Raw genomic sequence first — 17648 nt, 5'->3', positions numbered from 1 at the left:
TGTTTTTTTTCTACCTTTTTTTCCTCACAAGATTCAATGAACAATTTTTTCAGTTCTAAAAATGTGCAAGTTTTGAAGTTTGATTTACTGTGTTTAGTAAACAGCATTCCTACACCTTTAATAGGTAATAGCTTGGTATATCATAGTTCCTTCTATGCGATCCTATGCGATCTTATACATTTATATGTTTTTTTTTCTAATTTGTTCAACATATGTCACAGCATGCTCTTATATTTTTGTTTATAGATTCCTCGCTGAGGCTGATCTGCTCCGCCTCTGCTAGTTTGTCCCCCTACTCACAAAGGACTCCATAAGCATGATTCAACTAGTGGATACACTTCCAAGACTGATCCTGCTATCCATTGTTTTAATGGTGGATGCTCCATTTGTGAGTAATGGACAGTATTGTCCACAACAATATTATTTTCGGTCAGGTAGTGCTTCTCGCCCTGACCCCCAAGCTATAAATAATTCTTTTCATAATTATACTAATATATTCTATTTTTACAAAATTTTCAAAAGGTCGAACAAATACTCTCAATTTTACTTAAGGCATTATGATGGTGCGTTGTGCAACGTAGCACTGTTATTATCTAGGAGTTTATTATTTTCAAGGTTCTACTGTTCAAGTACCCTAATCTCCAGTGTTTTCATATATAAGTACAGTTGGTCATTTGATATAGATAGGTCAACAAGAAAATGCTCATGCAAGATATTGATGTATATTTCGAAATATTATATTCTTGAAGATATAGATGGCATCACAATGATCACCAGATTTTCCTCTATCTCAGGTAATTTTTCATTTTTAATGTTAATGGTGTTAACCACATTACTAATACCACACCGATCCTGCCATATGCTCCTCCCCGGGCCTTGTGATACATTGCCACTACCTTATAACTATCAGCGATATTTAACAACAATACAACGGGTCTTAGGGTGATTTCACACAATGCCCAGGGCATTAATTCACCTCACAAGAGAAAGAAAGCTTTTCGCCACTACAAAAGATTAGGAGCTGATATAATATTAATGCAAGAAACTCACTTTGCAACAGATAAACACCCTAAATTTTTTTATAAGAGCTTCAGTCAATTTTATTGCACTACTTACGACACAAAATCTAGGGGCATTGCTATATTTATCAGAAACTCGGTAGTATTCGAGGTTCAGAATGTCTTTAAAGACCCAGATAGTCGTTATTTGATTTTGAAAGGCTCAATTAAAGGACGTTCTATCACTATTGCCTCAGTATATGCTCCAAATGACGCCCATTCAAACTTTTTCAACAAATTTTTTGACACTCTAGACAATTATCATTCCACACATCTTATCGTGGGTGGCGGCTTCAATTTAGCCGCTCATTCCGCTCTAGACAGAAGCAAAGTTGTCCCATCCTCTAAAGCTTTCCCCAAATCTTTGAACAGATGGCTTTATAATCATCAATTAGTTGATACTTGGAGAGCCCACAACATAGGCATCAAATCCTACACATTCTATTCCCACCCGCATAACAGCTTCGCCCGACTTGATTACATTTTCTGTATCCCAATCCTACTTGCCAATTCCTCTAAGGCAGATATTTATGCATGTCCTTGGTCTGATCACCACATAGTCTCCTTTAACACTTCACGCATAGGTCTAACCAACACATCTCACTCATGGCGAATAATCAATTCCTTGCTGACAGATCCATCATGCAAACAACAAATTCTATCTCACCTTGAGCAATATTTTGCACATAACGTAACAACAGACATGTCTCCTACAAATATATGGATGGCGCATAAAGCGGTAATGAGAAGCCATCTGATAAATATTGCCTCAATTAAAAATAAAACCAAACTTGCAGATATTAGGTCCCTCACGAAAGACCTAGACCACCTATACCACAGAAACAACCAAAATCCATCTAGTGACCTCCCCAAACAGATTCAAGAGAAACGCAATTCCTTAGACACAATATTAACGTCAGACACCGAAAAAGCCCTTAGATGGTCCAAGGCCAGATTCTTACTCAACAGCAATTCACACTCCACCATGTTCGTTAGAAAACTAAATCAATCTACGAAACCACCCCACACCTACAAATTGAGGAACCCATCTGGAAATACAGTGTCCCATCCCAAAAAAGTCATGAATCTGTTTTTGGACTTCTATAAAAATCTTCTTTCCACGTCTCAATCATCTCCCAAACAGTTCTCCCTGGACTGGCTTAACAACATTACATTACCCACTCTATCTAGGGAACAAATTGAATCTCTTAATGCCCCTTGTACAGACTTAGAAATTAACAGAATCATTGGAACATTAAAGATATCCACAGCCCCAGGCCCGGACGGTTATTCTGCATCTTACTATAAAAAATTTGCCTCTACCATTACCCCACACCTTACTAAATTGTATAATAATATCTTACAAAGCGGCTATTTCCCATCTGAAATGCTTTTAGCGAACACGTCCCTTCTTCCCAAACCAAATAAAGACCACTCCACCCCTCAAAACTACCGCCCAATTTCAGTTATTGACAACGACTTAAAAATATTTGGCCGTATGTTGGCAGATAGATTGTCTGTTTTCATCTCCCCATTAGTGGACCCTGATCAAACTGGCTTCATTCTCAACAGGCAGATAACAGAAAACATATGATTGACCACAAATATCATTCAAGATTCCAACATGCGTTCCAAATCCACATTACTACTTAGTCTTGATATACACAAAGCTTTTGATAGCGTTTCCTGGGCATATCTTGACAATCTACTCCCCAAATATGGCATCAACGATGAATTCCTACATGGCTTTAAGGCTCTCTATTACAACCCACACACACGTATCAATCTCCCAGGCATCAATTCTGACTTTTTCCCTCTGACCAAAAGTACCAGACAGGGTTGCCCCCTCTCCCCTCTACTTTTTGCCCTTGCGATTGAGCCCCTTGCCTGCGCTATCAGAAACAACACAGACATTAAAGGATATTTTAAGGGATCCAAAGAATATAAGCTAAGCCTCTATGCAGATGACATGCTTCTGTTTTATAACTGACCCTCTTATCTCCCTACCCAATCTAACTAAAACCCTGGACATCTTCCATGACCTGACAGGACTGGGTGTAAATCTATCTCTGCCTTACCAATTAATATCCCTCCAGCCTTAATATCTTTACTTAAAGACAAATTCCCATTCAACTGGAATGCGGATTCGTTCAGATATCTAGGTATTCAGATTACACCTTCATATGAAACATTATACCAAGCAAATTACTCTCCCTTATTTAATAGTATTAAAAATCTACTTAAACTTTGGTCATCTTACCAGATTTCATTCTCGGGCAGAATAGTGGCCGTAAAAATGATGATATTACCCAAACTTTTGTTTTTTTTCAGAGCCCTTCCTCTTATTTTACCTAAAAAAACATTAGATTCTTTACAGAGAGAGATAAATAAATTCATTTGGCTAAACAAGAAACCCAGATTTAGATACTCCCTTATGTTTAGACCCCAAATAAAAGGAGGCCTCAGCATTCCTAACCTTTGGCTTTATTATCTATCGGCCAGATTCACTCAATTAGGCCAATGGTATGCCCCCTCACCTCAAATCCCCTGGCTCCGGTTCGAAGAAGAATCTATCCTACCATACAACCTACAAGGACTTCTCTGGTCCAAAACCATCCCTCCACAAAAAATTAGACCCTTAAACCTTATCGTCACTCACACCCTTCAACTATGGAACAGACAGAACTCTAAATTGAATGTATCCTCTGACACTCCCCCCTGGCTTCCTTTCTAGGTGACCCTCATTTTTCCCCCCCAGATAGAGCTCAAGATCAACACATTCTAACGAATTGGAAATCACATAACCTAACACACTTAAAATCGCTTTCCCACAGCAATTCATTTATCACTTTCTCCAATCTACAAACAATATATGATTTCCCACCTTCAGAATTAGAGATGTATATAAATATAAGACAATTCTATCAGAAATATTACTCACTCACACTCCACCCCCCCCCATACACAGTTTGAACAAATTTGTATCTCCTCCCGCCGTGACAGTGGTTTAATCTCTAGAATATATAAAAACTTAAATGAGACGAACATGCCTGAGAAATCATATCCCATGCTACAATGGGAATCAGGTTTAAATACCTCATTTACTCTTGATCAATAGGATACTATTTTTACTAATCTTCATAAATGTACTAAAACAACCTCAATCAGAGAATCAGCCATTAAATTGCTATATAGATGGTATCTTACCCCTGCTAAACTTAACTCATTTTACCCCTCTCTATCCCCAATTTGCTTCAGGGGTTGCCCTTCTCAGGGAACACTTCTACATATCTTTTGGGATTGTCCCCACATAAAAAATATCTGGAATAAGGCTAGCATAATAATAGAAAAAATATCCGGTAGAAAGATTTCTCTTACACCCCAAATCTGCCTTTTATTCTCCCCTATACAGGATATTCCAATGACAACCACAAGACTAATTCATACATTCCTCAGCTCTATTCATTGGACCATAGCTTTTAATTGGCGCTCCACCTCGATACCTTGGCCACAAATTCTTAACCGCATGACGAATATCAAACTTTCTGAAAGAATTTATCACACGTTATATGATTCAATGCCTCTTCATCAAAAAAAATGGACTCTTTGGGATACCACTTCTCTGATTTAAAATAGGGGAAGGGGGCAAAGAGAGAGAAAAAAAGAAAGAAAAAAGTAAGAAAGAAAGTATTCTTCTATTTCGTCTTTCCCATCTTCTCTTCTTAATATATACTCAATAGTCATCCTTTCTTCCCTCCACTACAGTACTCCTGATTGGCCTGATTATAATACCATGCATCTTTTTTTGTCACCTGACTAACCATAACCATTTACTTCCTGTACAACATTCACTGATAAAAATATTTGTATACATACCTGTACTATCATTGTAATTGTTTTATACCTTGACCTTTTACATAATAAAATCATTTGTAAACAGAGAAAGGTGAAACCCATAGTCTGGGGAAGAAAATCACCTACAAATTCCGAGAGCAGTTTACCACCCAGAAAATCTGAGCACACAGGCAGACCGACTATCATGCAAGCTTCCCAAATCACAAGTGGGCCTTACGCCCCAGATCTTCTCCATGCTGGTCTACATCTGGGGCCTACCACAGACAGACCTCTTCACTTCCCACAGCAATCACAAACTTGGGAGATATCTAACCCGGTTTCTGCACCCCCAGGCAGAGGGGACGGATACTCTGGTATCTCCCTAGAACTGCAATCTAGCCTATATATTTCCCCCAACATCTCTCATAATGAGATTCCTCTTGAGGCTGTTGAGAGAGAACGTGGTAGTCATAGCCGTTCCTCCATATTGACACTGAAGGCCTTGGTTTTCCCTGGACATTCACTTCAGGATACAGAAGCGAATTCTCCTCTGAACATACGCAGACTAGGGCTGCAAGCATGGTGGCTAAGAGGAGAGGCTGGAGAACCTAGGTTGCTCCAGAGTTGCTCCAGAGTGATCTCTACTATGTTGAGTGCTAGAATACACTCTGCTAACAATATCTATGCCAAAATCTGAAACAAGTTTGCGTTTTTCTAGGCAGGGCGAGACTTTGATCCTACTGCGCCGCCGGTGGCAGCTGTTCTGAACCTCCTCTAGGCCAGATTAGACATGGGCCTTAACCTATATTCATTGACGTTGCAAGTATTGGTTATATTGGCAATAACAAAGTTTAAGAGTTACATAGTTATATAGTTGGTAAGGTTGAAAAAAGACAAGTCCATCAAGTCCAACCTGTGTGTGTGCGCTTTTATGTCAATATTACATTGTATATCCCTGTATGTTGTGGTCATTTAGGTGCCTATCTAATTGTTTTTTGAAATTATCTTTGCTCCCTGCTAAAACCACTGCTTGTGGACGAGAATTCCACATTCTTACCGCTCTTATTGTAAGGAACCCTCTAAGCAGTTTCCAGTTAAATCGCTTTTCCTCTAATTTTAGTGAATGGCCACAAGTCTTTTTAAATGAACTTTCGCTGAAACGTTTTATCCCTATTGTGGGGTCACCAGTACGGTATTTGTACACTGAAATCATATCCCCTCTCAAATGTCTCTTCTCCAGAGAGAATAAGTTCAGTGCTTGTAATCTTTCCCCATAACTAAGATCCTCCAGTCTCTTTATTAGTTTTGTTACCCTTCTCTGTACTCTCTACATTTCCAGCACATTCCTCCTGAGGACTGGAGCCCAGAACTGGACAGCATACTCCAGGTGCGGCCAGACCAGAGTCTTATAGATTGTTTTATCTTTGGAGTTAATTCCCTTTTTAATGCATGTCAATATTCTATTGGCTTTGCTTGCAGCAGCTTGGCATTGCATGCTGTTACTGAGCCTGTCATCTACTAGGACTCCCAGGTCCTTTTCCATCCTAGATTCCCCGAGAAGTTCTCCCCCAAGTGAGTAGATTGCATTCATGTTTTTGCCACTTAAATGCATTTTTTAAAATGTTTCTAAATGAAACCTCATTTGCCACGTAGTTGCCCACCTCATTAATTTGTTCAGATCTTCTTGCAAGGTTTCCACATCCTGCAAAGAAGCTATTGCCCTGCTTAGCTTAGTATCGTCCACAAATACTGAGATTGAGCTGCTTATCCCATCCTCCAGGTCATTTATGAATAAATTAAAAAGGATTGGTCCCAGGACAGAACCCCCGAGGGACCCCACTTTCCACATTGGATCATTCCGAGTACTCCCCATTTATCACTAACCTCTAAACTCGCCCTTGTAGCCAGTTTTCTATCCAAGTACTCACCCTTGGGTCCATGCTGACAGACCTTAGCTTGTATAGTAAGCATTTGTGGGGAACTGTATCAAATGCCCTTGCAAAATCCAGATACACTATGCCTTCCTTCATCTAGATCCTCATAGAAGGTTAATAGATTTGTTTGGCAAGAACGATTTTTCATGAATCCATGCTGATTACTGTTAATGATACAGTTTTCATTACTAAAATCGTGTATATAGTCCCTTATCATCCCTTCCTAGAGCTTGCATGCTATTGATATTAGGCTAACTGGTCTGTAGTCTCCAGGGATATATCTTGGTCCTTTTTTAAAGATTGGTGCTACATTGGCTTTTCTCCAATTAGCTGGTACCATACCAGTAGACTGTTTGTAAAAATTAGGAACAATGGTCTGGCAATTACTTGACTGAGTTCCTTAAGGACCCTCGGGTGTAAGCCATCTGGTCCCGGTGACTTATTTATGTTAGGTTTTTCAAGTCTGTTTCTGATTTTATCCACTGTGAACCATGGTGGTTCTTCCTGTGACGTGTTCGATGGCCGAAGATCCTTTACTGTAGTTTTCACAATTTTTGACGGCAGTCATGAGGATTCAACCACCAAGAAGAAGAGGCTTTCCCAAGTAAGATCTGTTGGTGTTGCTGGATTTCCTGTCAGTTCAACTATTTGCTCTAATAGCGCAGCATTCTGGTTGGGACATTACCTACAAAGCAGTATCTGTCGCAATACAGTATCTTCAGGCAGAAGTATGTCCGAGATTCAAGCTTCAAAACCTGCGTACACACGAACGGAATGTCCGACAGAAAAAGTCCAACTGAATCTTTTCATCGTCTATTCTGATCGTGTGTGTGCCTCATCAGACTTTTTTTTCCGAAAATTCTGACGGACCTAGAAATGGAACATGTTCTAAATATTTCCGACGGAATCAATTCATATCGGGAAAACCGCTAGTTTGTATGTTGTTCCGACGGACCAAAAACAACGCATGCTCTGAAGCAAGTACGAGACAGAAGCTATTGGCTACTGGCTATTGAACTTCCTTTTTCTAGTCCCCTTGTACGTGCTGTACATCACCGTGTTCTGGACAGTCGGACTTTGGTCGGACTTTGGTTTGACCATGTGTAGGCAGGACCGCCTGAATGGAATTCCGTCGGAGTTCTGTCAGAGAAACCTTCGGAGTTTATTCCGATGGCAAAACCAGTCGTGTGTACGTGGCATTAGAGCAGAAAAACATATTGCTTTCTGTTCAGAAAGAGTAGAGTTGCATCCTGTAGATCATCTTGTACCAAAGGTAGCGACGGTCCTTCATTTGACAGACATCTGGGCATTACCTAAGTTTCCAGAAGATCACATAGGAAAGCCACAAAAATTGGATGTTTTTAGAACTTTATCCACAAACTGCTCCTTTCAGACCTAATAAGCCTTTCATCGTTCCAGCTGGAAATTATCAAGGATTGGGGGCTCCTGCCTGGACTCCAGCAGGCTTGGTTGTGCATATAGGGCAAGGAGTTGTGAGCCTCCATCAGCGGTGGCTGTGCACTCTACCAGAGCAGTTGCAGCCAAATAAGCAGCCCATTCGGGAGCATCTCTGCAACCCACCTGCTGAGAGGTATCCTGGTCATCCCAGCATACCTTTTCAAGCATTACAGAGTATACCCAGGTGCCTTGTCAACAGTGGATTTTAGAGGAAGGACTATTTAGTCTTCTGTCCCATGCTAATTAAAAAATTGATTTGGCAAGCAGAACCCTCCCTGACAGCTAGGAAAATTGAAAATTGTATCAAATACTTACCATAATTTTCCTTTCCTGAGGCCAAACCATGGCAGCATACGGGCCTACCCTGTATGTTTTGATATGTGGCTTGTTACAAAGAATGGGGGAGGGAGGCTAAATACTTCTTTTTTATGCTATTCACTGGTCCTGAGGGAGTGATTAAGAGGCGGAGCTCTATCACTGGTATGCTGCCATGGTTTGGTGCCAGGAAAGGAAAATTACGGTAAGTATTTGATACAATTTTCCATTTTATCACACTATCAAAAACTGCTTTTACAAACTGCTTTTAAAAATTATGCAATTTTTTTGTGTTTTTCTATATATTTCCAAGAATAGGGCCTCTGTTGTCATCAACAGAGGCCCTATTCTTGGAAATATATAGAAAAATTAAAAAAAAAAATTAAAGCGCAATAAATAAATAAATAAAATACATTACAAATTGTTGGTTTTAGTTGTTTGGGTTTTTTTTCCAATGTCTTATGTATGTAAGTAGGTAATGATGCTATAAAATACTTTATACTACTACTCCTTTACCTGAGAACACCACATAAGTATATCTTCGTCACTTGGTGAGAACGTGGCAGGTCCCAGATACCAGAGAGGACATTCCGACTGTCAGTAGCTGAAAACTGCCATATCTGTTTTTTGGAACCAAACTGCTATTACAGTGGCTCAGAAACTACCCAAATTGACTCTGTTTTAAAAAAAGTAGACCCCTTAAGGTTTTTGGCAAATGGTATAACTTAGACTTTGAGCCCCAACTATTCAGAATGCACTTTGCAACAAAATTAAGGAAAAAAACTAAATACAAAACTTTCAACAAAAACATGCACTGACAAAAACATAAATGCACTGACAAGTTTCATACACACAATGATGGCATGGTAAAAACTGCATTCAATAATATGTTCAGCTACTTCTCCCATGCACAAGGATACCATATACGTATGACTTAGTCACTTTGTGCGAACATGGCAAAGCGCAGAAATAAAGGAGTACATTTTGGCACTTAGTGGCCTGAAAACTGGCATGTCCGTTTTTTTGGCACTGAATTGCATTTACTGTGGCAGGACACCAGAAACTATCACAAAATAACTCTAGTTAGAAAACTATGTTCAAGTACCGTACCTCTCCCGTGCACAAAGATACCAAAGTATGGCTTAGTCACTTGGTGGGAACACGGCAGGGCCCAGAAGGGAGCACATTTTGACTGTCAATGGCTGAAAACTGCAAGGTGAAATTAACGTAAATCACCTTGTGTCCCAGAGCACTGTTTTCGTTTTGGTGATGTCTATCCTAACATATTATACATTTTTTTCAGAATAGAGGTTTATTTTGGTAGCAAAATTGGATACACTGTATGCAAAAGTTTTAGGCAGGTGTGAAGAAATGCTGTAAAGTAAGAATGCTTTCAAAAATATATATTTTAATTGTTTATTTTTATCAAATTACAAAATGCAAAGTGAGAGAACACAAGAAAAATCTAAAGCAAATCAATATTTGGTGTGATTATCCTTATACTTCAAACCAGCGGCGATCCTTAGGCCCCTTTCACACGAGGCGGACTCCGTTTCTACGGAGTCCGCCACGGTCCGCCGGCTCAGCGGGAGATCAGTCCGTTGATCTCCGCTGAGCCGTCGGATGACAGGTCCCTCTTTGCTCACTGAGCGGGGAGGGGCTTGTCAGGCGCCGCTGCCGCCTATGGAGGGATCGGACGAAAACGGACAGCATGTCCGTTTTCATCAGATCTCACCCGATCCGATTTGCCAGCGACGGACCTGGACGTAGAGCCATCCGTCTGCTTTTAGCGGATCGGACCAGGTCGGATGTCAGCGGACATGTCTCCGCTGACATCTGACGCTCCATAGACTAACATGGGAGCCCGTTCAGGTCCGCCGTCAAAACTGACAGGCGAACCTGAACGGTCCGATCGTGTGAAAGGGGCCTTACACTTGAACACTTTGTACATTTGCACAAAGTCGAGCATTTTGTAGGATTAGAGTCAGGTGTACAATTAATCACCAGCGGGTGTTAAAGATCATCAATGTCATATGTAGGTTGAAACCCAGTTATTAACTGAAACAGAAGCAGCTGTGTAGGAGACTTAAAACTGGGCGAGGAACAGCCAAACTCTGCTGCTAAGGGGAGGTTGTGGAAGACAGTTTCACAGGTCATACATCATAGCAAGACACAGCACCACAGCAACAAGACACAAGGTACTGTAGTTATACTGCATCAGCAAGGCCTCTCCCAGGATTTCAAAGCAGACTGGGGTTTCAAGATGTTCTGATTAAGCTCCTTTGAAGAAGCACAAAGAAACATGGAATGTTGAGGACCGTACACTCAGTGATCTGCCAACGAAACGTAATGCAGCAGATGAAAGACACATCATGCTTACTTCCCTTCGACATCGGAAGATTTTCAGCTGTGCCATCGGCACAGAACTGCTGGAAACCAGTGGGACCCAGTTACACCCATCTACTGTTCGGAGAAATCGGGTACGAAGTGGTCTTCATGGAAGAATTGCAGCCAAATAGCCATACCTCCAAAGTAGAAACAAGACTGAGCGACTCAACTATATATACAAAAAAAATATAGGAACTGGGGTATAGAAAAATGGCATTTTTTTTTCCTTTCAATGACACCATTGACACAGGGACATTTTCAGGAGAGGGACACTGTTAGCATCACCCACTTTTGTATCCAGGGAGTGAAATGGGGGCACAGTTTGGCATCTGTGCCCTGGGCACCAGATGATCACACTTACCTGACTCCATTCTTGCTGTGCAGGTATGTTCAGGAGGCAAATATGTCTCCAGGGACATCAGTGAAATTTGTGCTTACTTCAACAGTTGGTGCACTGTGTTATAATCCTTCCTGGACTTCTGTTTTGTGATAAAGAAAAGATAGCATGAAGAAAAAAAAAAAAACTAACAGACACAGCACATATTTCAAGAAACTTAAAATGGTATTGAACCCAAAAGCAAGCATTTATTAAATTGCAGCTTTTAGATGTGATGGCTGCATTCTTTTCAAAGCTTTCTTTCTTCTATTTCCATCTGGTGATCTGGCCAGTATGTCTATTGTTTTTCAAAAGAACAAGCTCTCCAGCAGAATGTATCAGTTACAGAGCTGAGACAGTCTACTTAACATTGACAGGGGTGCTTGCAACCAGATTACCGAATAGGCAGAGTAGGCACCTGCCTATGGGCCCCATGCCCTTAAAGAGCCCCATGACAATGGATCTAAAGAATATTGATTTAATCTTGAAAGAAAATTACAATGATCATTTTTTAAATTGTTCACATAAAATAGGTCAACTCAAAGAAACAAAAATGTTACATTAAAGACTCTTAAAAGCTCATCTTAAAAGCTGTCAGGTTGTAAAAAATGTTGGTGCAACCTACTTACTGTATATGTAATGTACAGTAGTGCTGGTCATCTCCATATAGTAGCTGACGTGCATATTACTTAGTTCAATGTTATTCCACTAGGGCAAATGCATGAAAAAACCTCCAGAAACCTGTGAGGGGGGCCCCAAGGTTTTGACTGCCTAGGGGCTTACAGAGAGTTTACTCTGGCATGGCTTACCACGATCAGCTTTTATTTATTTGTGTAAAACCTTTATCCCAAGGAACAAAACTGTTTGCTGTAACTGATTATAAAGTATGATCTGGAATTTGGCTTCAATTTGTTAGTGTATCTAAATCTGCTAGTCCATCTTACACTCCCCTTCCCCTAGACCAGGGGTAGGCAACCTGGGGCCCCCCAGCTGTTGCAGAACTACTGTCTAAAACTGACCCCATGCTCATTCATGCAGAGTGGGGGCACTCAAATGAGTGGCCAGATAACTGGCCAGATAAATACGGGAAAACAGAGGAAATAAAGCCTAAAAAGGAAAACAAATGCAGCCACCACATCTAAGGATTGCAATATATTACATTTTTGATTTTGGGTTTAATACTGCTTTAAGCTGGCCATACACTAGTAGATTTTCAAGCAAACATTTGTACAAACATTTGTATTAACATTCGTATGAAAATTCTCCTTACTCATACATTTGATGATATGATGAATGTTGCTCGAAAGCACTTCAAAAATGTTTGCTTTTAACACTTTATTTTGGAGTGAATAGATTTTCCCGAACAAAAACCTATTCACTATTAGGAATTATTTTTGTTCGAGAAAAATGCTGCTCCTTTGAAATTTCTTATCACTGCAACTGTCGATTTGTTCCCCATAACAATTAAAAAATAAAACAAACAAATGTTCCTAAAACAAAATTAAATCAAATTAAATTCTACTAGTTTATGACACTAGTCCACCCATTTCAACTTGTGTGGTGTAGGTGTGTGCGTGAGTTGATGTCAATAACAATTCCCATATCCCTGCATACTGCACTTGTTAAGCTGCCCATTTAATATTTTTTTGAAACTATCGACACTCCCCGCAGACACCACGGCTTGTGGAAGGGAGTTCCACATCCTCACCGTGCTGAGAGTAAAAAAGCCTCTTTGTTGTTTAAGACTGAAGCACAACCTGAGAGTAAGAATTTATTATGCATGAATGTCAAATTGCGTAACGTTGTATATGACAAATAATTGCTCAATGCATATGCAGACATCTTGGAAAATACATAGCATACATATAAACAGGATGTAAAACATGATTACCATAACAGGGGAACAATTGTACATATTTCATAGATATGATGAAATAGAACTAGTAATATACAGTTAAATTCATTAAAATATTGTAAAAATATTGATAGGAGTGTGAGGGGTTACATCCTCAAAATCTCAACGCGTTTCATCGGTAAACCAACTCATCAGGAGTGGGTGCTGAATGTCTGTAAGTAGTAAAAGGTGTTCCAAATCAAAAGCCCATGATATGGAAAATATTATATGTAAAGAGGTTTATATAGAAAAAAGTGATGGTCAAGTCCACAAACTTACATCCCATTGGAATGCTAAACTCGAATAATCCTGGTATGCAGGAGTCACCACATCAAGCCTCCCTGGGAGCTGAGGTGCAAAGGTCCACCCGGAACAACAGGCCCACACTGAAAGGCCCCCAGCCAGTGAACAAATATAGTATATTGAGTATTGTGCCAGTAATGGCAAGTAAAATCTGTAAGATAAATTAAAAGTATTGTATACGATAAACCCGGCAGCACTGTCAGGCTCAGAGGAGAATAGAATACATAGAGGAAAGAAAGTGAAAAAGAGTGACGTTGAAGTGCAAAGTAGAGCGTAGGTAAAAAATACACCTCCTGGATAATGTGCAAAAAAGATTACATATAAAGCGAAACTGTGAAAATGTGAAAAAGTATGCATAAACCAGGAAAAGAGTGAACAAGTAGCATTAAGAGAATCGTGAAAAAAGATACACCTGTTAGGTGATGATCATAGAAAATCAATATAAGTATAAGGTGAAATAGAAGAGTATAAAGAGACCGTGACATATGGAATTACCCTTAAGTGACAGATACGGATTATTGGTGTGATGTGAAGCAGGCAGTGCAAACCGGTCATCTGGTCAACTGGGAGTGAGGACACCCAGGTGGGCCTGTCAAATAGGGCAGACACGCACCAGTGTCACATAGTTAAATTCATAAAAATATTGTAAAAATATTGATGGGAGTGTGAGAGGTTACATCCTCAAAAGTTTGACGCGTTTCATCGGTAAACCGAATCATCAGGAGAGGATTGGTTATCGCGGCATTTTTCCATCTAGCTGATGGAAAATAAGTGCTCGTGGGAATAAGTTTGGTGCCATTGGCAGGCAGACACTTCCTGCCCATCATCACGCTTGCGTGACGTTGGTGCGTGTCCGCCCTGTTTGACCGGCCCACCTGGATGTCATTGCATTGCATTGACATGCATTGCAGCACATCACAAGGCATGGCAGTGTTGACAATCTGGCAGCCAGTAAAAAATGGGCACTTTTCTCCTGCCAGTAAATGCCAGTCACAGAAAAAATGACTATAATGCTCTGCTCAAAACTGCACATGGGCCGAGACCATCCGAGTGCCTGCTACAGTGTGTTTTGGTGGTGTGCAAGTCTGGCAGAGGCAGTGCCTGAGCGTGTCATGTGATGTCATTGTGCAAGGAAGCTGAGCGGACGGAGTCTTGTGTGCGGGTCTGCAGGACGGGAGCAAGGCAAGCCGGAAGCCGGACTGTCAGTGCTGTTTGGACGGAAGTGGACTGAAGGGACCACCTGGCATGGAAAAAAGACTGTCACTGTGACTCAGGAGGGCTTACCTGTAAGTATAGTAAATATATCCTAAATGTGCACCGCTTAGGAGATATTTACCCTACATGAATAATGTGCCGGACCTTCAGAGCTTCTTGCCAGAAGCATGGGTCTCATGCCCGTGGGAGTGACATCATTGCGGCTCTGGACACTCACATCATCAGAGCCCGCAAGCCCGGAAGAAAGGCCAGGGGAACTGGTCAGCCCTCTCAGCGGTGACCGGGCGCCGCTGGAAGAATTTAGTTGCAAGGTAAATATACTGCATACTAGCACATTATGCCATTGTCTTGCAGGGGTTTTTTTGTTTTGTTATTTTCAGCGGTTTACCGCCGCTTTCATTTCTACCTTAAATCACATTGCTAATTGCATATTGTACTTGTTTGTAGCCTAAATACTGAAATTTGCACTGAAAACTGTAAGTTTGTAACTTTTGGAAATGCCAGTAAAAACGTGGCAATGCCAGTAAATTTTGGGTGTCGTGTCCGTAATATTGATAGTTACATAGTTACACAGTTACATAGTAGGTAAGGTTGAAAAAAGACACAAGTCCATCAATATGGTAGGTTGGCAACACTGACGCATGGTAATATACTACGTGCATCCTGGTACACTGTGCCTAAAACAAATGCTCTATTTCTATTTTTGTTAGTTCTGATGGCTTGGCCCATTTTTTGAAATTGGCTACTTGAACACAATGCATGTTAACTTGCAACATATCACAGCAGAACAATAAAGCGTAATTGACACCTCAAATTCTTGACTTCCAACAGGAGCTTCCTACATTCTATTTAATCCTTCTATTCGTAAGTGAAACCTGCCTAATGTGACCTACTGGATCCTCTTTGGAGTGTGATCTTCAGTCATTCTTTTAATTTAATCAGTCCATTTTAGATGAGCAATACATAGTATAGCTTGTAGTCTGGCATCCTTGTATCAATGGAATGTGTCTCTGGTATTACTGGTTCCTGCTTTAGTTGAAATCTTCTTCCTCTGATCCCTTTCTCCCTCCGCCACTTTGATGTTCCAGTGCAGCAGGGGTTAACAGCTGTGAGACCTGTCATATGCACTGTTCAAGAGTGCCAACTATGTTATTTTTCATTGAATTTCCTAACTTTGGAGTTATTTTCCAGTAAATAGTAGCTAGTACATACAAAATAGTAGAGTGATTAGGCAGATCTAATTGACTCTTCTCTGATCTGGTGTTCTCCAGATGTTCCTATGGTTCTTTTAAGGAACCATGTTTCCCCAATCACTGTGAAAAGCAAGTACCAAGGCGAGAGCAATTATCTTTTGTCTCTTTGTATACTTTCCTTCCCACCATTTGACTCATATAGACTTCCAAACTGGGTTCTAAGATACCCTGTAATTAGTTTGCCTTTTTAAAGCTCCTCTCTAGCACGCTATAGAAAAGTTAATTTTCCTTTGGTGGCTTATCTTCAGTTGACGTATGTACATTAATGATACTAATTTTATAAAGTAAAATTCTTATTCTGGTTTTACATATCCTGGAAGAGACCAGGACGAATCCAATGTCTTATTCTTTTATGAGTCACTCCCTCACTTTTCTCATCAAACCCTTCCTTTCTATTATTTTGCTTCTCTTTCCTTAATAATGCATTTGCTGCCTGCTGCAAAATACCCCCAATCACCATGTCATTAGCAAAAGCAAGTAACTCTTTTGTCTCCTTATATATACTTTCTTTTCCAACATTTTGATAATATAGACTTCCAACCTGGGCATTGTGATCCCCTATTATTATTATTTTGCAATCTTGCCTTTTAAAAGCTTTTCTCCAGCATGGTATATTCTATACTGATATTTTATTAGTTAATTTTCCTCATAGTCCTTTTTTTAAATTGGAGTATGTACATTAATGATACTAATCCCTTACATAGTTTTGTAGTTATAAAGTTGAAAAAAAGATTCATCCAGTGTAATCTATATGTGTGTGTGTCTATGTGTGATTTTTATTCCCATAGCCCTCTATATATTCTGCTTTCTGAAGAAGACATCTAAAAGTTTTTTGAAGATGTCAACATACTCAGATAGTACCACTTCCTAGGGGAGAGAGTTCAACATTTCTACTGCTCGAAGAGTAAAGAATATGTATGTATGTTCTTACATGTATGCCAAGAGTGATTTGATAGTGAATAGGAGGGATGACATTCTTAATGGGGCAGGGGAGGAGGTGTAGTCCTTGTGGCCAAAGGTTCAAGGGGAAAAACAAACAGAAAATGAATAGTGGGTGTATGCTACAGGCCCCCTAACCTGAAGGATTAAGAGGAGACCGATCTCCTCTCACAGATATAAATGGTGGCAAGGCAGGGCAATGTAATTATCATGGGGGACTTCAATTATCCAGATACTGACTGGGCAGACGGAACTAATGGGAAGTCATCTAAGGCTTGTCATTTCTTGCAGGACAATTTTATGTGTCAGTTGGTGGATACCCCAACTAGAAATAAGGCTCTGCTCGACCTTCTAATTACAAACAACGCAGAGCTGTTTGCAGACATGGAGGTAAGAGTGTTTAATGATGGAGGTAAGAGTAACTTAGGAAACCACAATCACAGGGTAATTATGTTCACTGTAAACCATAAGAAAAGGAGACACAAGGGTAGGATAAGAACTTTAAATTTTAATAGAGCCAACTTTACCAAACTGCACTTCGTACTTCACAACATTAAATGGGCGGCTATTCTAGACACAAATACCACAGGAAAAGTGGGAGTGCTTTAAGAACATATTAATTAATAGCAGTGTATTCCAAAGGGGAACAAATATAGAAGAACTAAAGTCAAACTAAATCAA

The 17648-nt window shown here is 40.2% G+C and overlaps 1 protein-coding gene across 1 annotated transcript in view; it reads right to left on the bottom strand.

Annotated features, from left to right (window-relative positions):
- The window catches only part of MDFI (MyoD family inhibitor), a 97820-nt gene that overhangs the window by 31944 nt on the left and 48228 nt on the right, over positions 1-17648 (bottom strand). The window contains 1 exon segment of the mRNA XM_073617999.1: positions 11349-11466. Within this exon segment, the coding sequence (XP_073474100.1) occupies positions 11349-11406 (58 nt within the window). The 5' untranslated portion in view covers positions 11407-11466.

This window comes from Aquarana catesbeiana, linkage group LG02 (genome assembly GCF_042186555.1).
Source record: "Aquarana catesbeiana isolate 2022-GZ linkage group LG02, ASM4218655v1, whole genome shotgun sequence".
Taxonomy (NCBI): domain Eukaryota; kingdom Metazoa; phylum Chordata; class Amphibia; order Anura; family Ranidae; genus Aquarana; species Aquarana catesbeiana.
This window is presented reverse-complemented; position numbering and strand designations above follow the sequence as displayed.